Consider the following 3295-nt stretch of genomic DNA (forward strand, 5'->3'; position numbering starts at 1 on the left):
TCTTCTCCTTTGGGTGAATCCTGTTCAGCTGGGGCTGGTCCCCGGCAGGTGGCGCCCGAACAGGGACCCGGAGGGGTAAGTATTATTTCTTTTTCGGACGGATAGGAGTCTCACCGTAGGGTGCCGCGGACCCCCAGTTAGGAATACTGGTTAGGAAGGTGAGTAAGACGGTGTCAAGATGGGACACGCTGAGTCCAAGGAGAGGCTCTTGTTTATTGATATAGTTAAACATATGATAAATGGAAGAGGAATTAAAGTAACTAACAAGCAATTAACTCAGTTTTTTCAGTTTGTACAGGAACAATGCCCATGGTTTCCAGAACAGGGAACACTTAATATAGAAACATGGCAAAAGGTGGGGCAAACTTTGCAAGTATATTACAGTCATTTTGGACCTGAGAAGGTCCCAGTAGATACTTTTACTTTATGGAACCTTATTAGAGAGAGCATTGCCCCCTTGCCTGAAGGTCAGAAGAACCCATATAAATATCCTGCAGAAGTAATGGATAAATGTACTCCGTTACTTTCCCCAAAACCGTCAAAAGAAACTGAGGTTTTGGCTGCTGCTTTAAAAGACTGTAACCTTAATGATAATGACTCAGAGGAGGAAGATGAGTCACCTACTGATAAAAACTCTAATTTGTTAAAAAGTCCTCCTTTTGATGATGAATTGCCTCCTGCAGATCAGGATGATTTAGATGCTGCTGCATATGATTATGAAAGAAGGAAGTACGAACCCCCTGGTGCTTTTTCAATGCAAGAAACTAAGAAAAATAGACCTAATTTACATGACATGCGTCCCTTGGGTCGTTTACCGACCGCACCACCAGCTTCACTTTTTCCTCTAAAAGGGTCAAGAAGCCGAATTTCAAATGTCGGAGGTTTGCCACCTCCGCCACCTTTTAATAAAGGTCAAGGCGAACATAAAAGACATAGGAGAATAAACGGTGAGGATGATGATTATGCTTTTGCGGCCCGTTTTCCAGTCATTTTTGAGGGTGGTTTTGATGATGATGTATATTGGGATCCCTTGCCTCTAAAACTTTTAAAAGAACTTAAAAAGGCCTGTATAGATTATGGACCACTGGCACCTTATACCATGACTCTTATAGATGCCTTAGCAAATAGATGGATGACTCCATATGACTGGACTCAAGTTACAAAAGCCTGTTTATCAGGAGGGCAATATCTGCTTTGGAAAACAGAATATGAGGAACAGGTGAATAAAGAACATGCCTTAAATAAGAAGAGGGATAAGTTTAACATTACTAAAGATATGCTATTAGGCCAGGGAGAATATGATACAGCCCAACAACAAATGCATATGGGAAAAGAGGCCTTATGGCAGGTAACTACGTGCGCAGTAAATGCCTGGAAGTCTTTGCCTTTGACTCCAGGAAAAGCCTCCACCTTAACAGATTTAAGACAAAAACCTGAGGAGGCATATGAGGATTTTGTTTCTCGGTTGTTAACAGAGATAAAAAGAGTGATAACTGATGAGGATGCAGCTAACATACTAGCTAAACAATTAGCCTTTGAAAATGCAAACCCTGTTTGTCAGAACTTGATTCGGTCAATCAGAAAAACTGGATTCCAGTAACCTCCTCATTTCCTGAATTGACCGATGGCATTCGAGAAATACAGAGCTACAAACAATTTGTGATTAATTACAATTACTCATTCACAGGTCAGACCGATTTTCCTCCTATATGCTTTTTCCTTGGCTCTGGGTCAACCGGAAATAGTCAAACAAAAAATGGGTGTTTATCAGTAGTTGATGCAGGATTTTTGACAGACTCCCCTAAAGAGTCAAAAGGAAAAGATAAAACCACAAGATATTTATGGTCATTGTTAGGAAAAGTTGTAGGACAAACCCAAGTTTATGTTAATAAATATCCAGCCAAAGATATTCATCCTTCTAGATATGATGATTGTGATGAGGCTGCAGGGAAAGCTACAGATGAATGGATTTGGAAAGATATTAAAACTGGATATCCTTCATGGATATATTGTATGTATAATAAAGAAAATAAAATATCCATTCCTGGAACTAAATATTATATTTCAGATTGGAGTATTAATTTTCCTGAGGGAGATTATAGAACATATTTAGATAAAGCCTTGATATACCCATGGAATGATTCCTATATTCCCCGTCCATTGAAGGTAAATAGATGGAATAGTCATGGATGGGTGGCTCCTATTTATACTTTTGTTTATGAAAATAAAACCTATTATCAACCTCAGTTATGGAGATTACCCTTAACCACTCGTAAAATAACGTTAATTAGAGCTACTACCCATGTGGAAGAGTACTATATTCAAACCTGTGTGTCATCTCCGTACTCCCTGTTGCTTTCTAATGATAGTGAAAAATTACAGATTATGCAATATAATATGAGGTTTTATATTACCTGTCAACAATGCATACTGACCACTTGTATTGTTCCTGAAATGAATGTGTCAACCATAATGGTGTTAAAAAGACCAGCTTATATTATGCTGCCAGTAGCGCTTAATGAATCTTGGTATACAGATATAGGGGCGGAAATTGTAAGACAGGTTGGAGAACTCATAAGGCCAAAAAGATTTGTGGCTACTTTGATTTTGGGAATTTCCGCCTTGATAGGAATACTGAGTTCTTTTACTGTTGCAACATATACTTTAGTAAAAGAAGTACAAACAGCACAATATGCAAATGATTTATCAAAAAATGTATCCTTGGCTTTAGCAACCCAGGAAGCAATAGATAGAAAGTTAGAAGCTAAAGTTGATGCCCTTGAGGAAGCAGTTTTACATATTGGCCAAGAACTCACAGCCTTAAAAATTCGTCTATCCCTAACTTGCCATAAAAAATATTCCTGGATATGTGTTACTCCTTTAAGAGTAAATCATTCTGAATACCCATGGGAAAAAATTCAGATGCATATTTTAAATGTATGGAATTCTAGTGATTTAGGAATTGATTTGGAACATTTACATAAACAAATTCATGATATTGCAGCCTCTCAATATGATATGAATCCCTCTAAGGCTGCTGCAAAATTTTTACAAAACTTACAAAGTTATTTTAAGGATAATTCCTTTATGCATATTTTAATAAATTACGGGGCTGCCGGAGTGGTTATAATTTTGCTTCTTATTTCTTTTCCAGTCATCATCCGATTAATTCAAGCTGCCCTCCAGAGTGTATATATAACCAAAGTGGAATTACATATTGCCTTTTTAAAAAATAAAAAAGGGGGAGATGTTGGGAGCCGCATAGGAAGTGCCTTTGAGTCTCAGCATGGACGAG

The 3295-nt window shown here is 38.0% G+C and overlaps 1 protein-coding gene across 1 annotated transcript; it reads left to right on the plus strand.

Moving 5' to 3' along the window:
* The first annotated feature begins 178 nt into the window (after positions 1-178).
* Positions 179-1600, plus strand: LOC113617190 (endogenous retrovirus group K member 5 Gag polyprotein-like). The gene has a single exon (XM_027100454.1). The coding sequence runs from the start codon at positions 179-181 to the stop codon at positions 1598-1600; it is 1422 nt and encodes a 473-aa protein (XP_026956255.1).
* Positions 1601-3295: the final 1695 nt, after the last annotated feature.

Source organism: Aethalodelphis obliquidens, unplaced genomic scaffold (genome assembly GCF_003676395.1).
Source record: "Aethalodelphis obliquidens isolate GAN/ISIS:26980383/991018 unplaced genomic scaffold, ASM367639v1 scaffold2498, whole genome shotgun sequence".
NCBI lineage: Eukaryota > Metazoa > Chordata > Mammalia > Artiodactyla > Delphinidae > Aethalodelphis > Aethalodelphis obliquidens.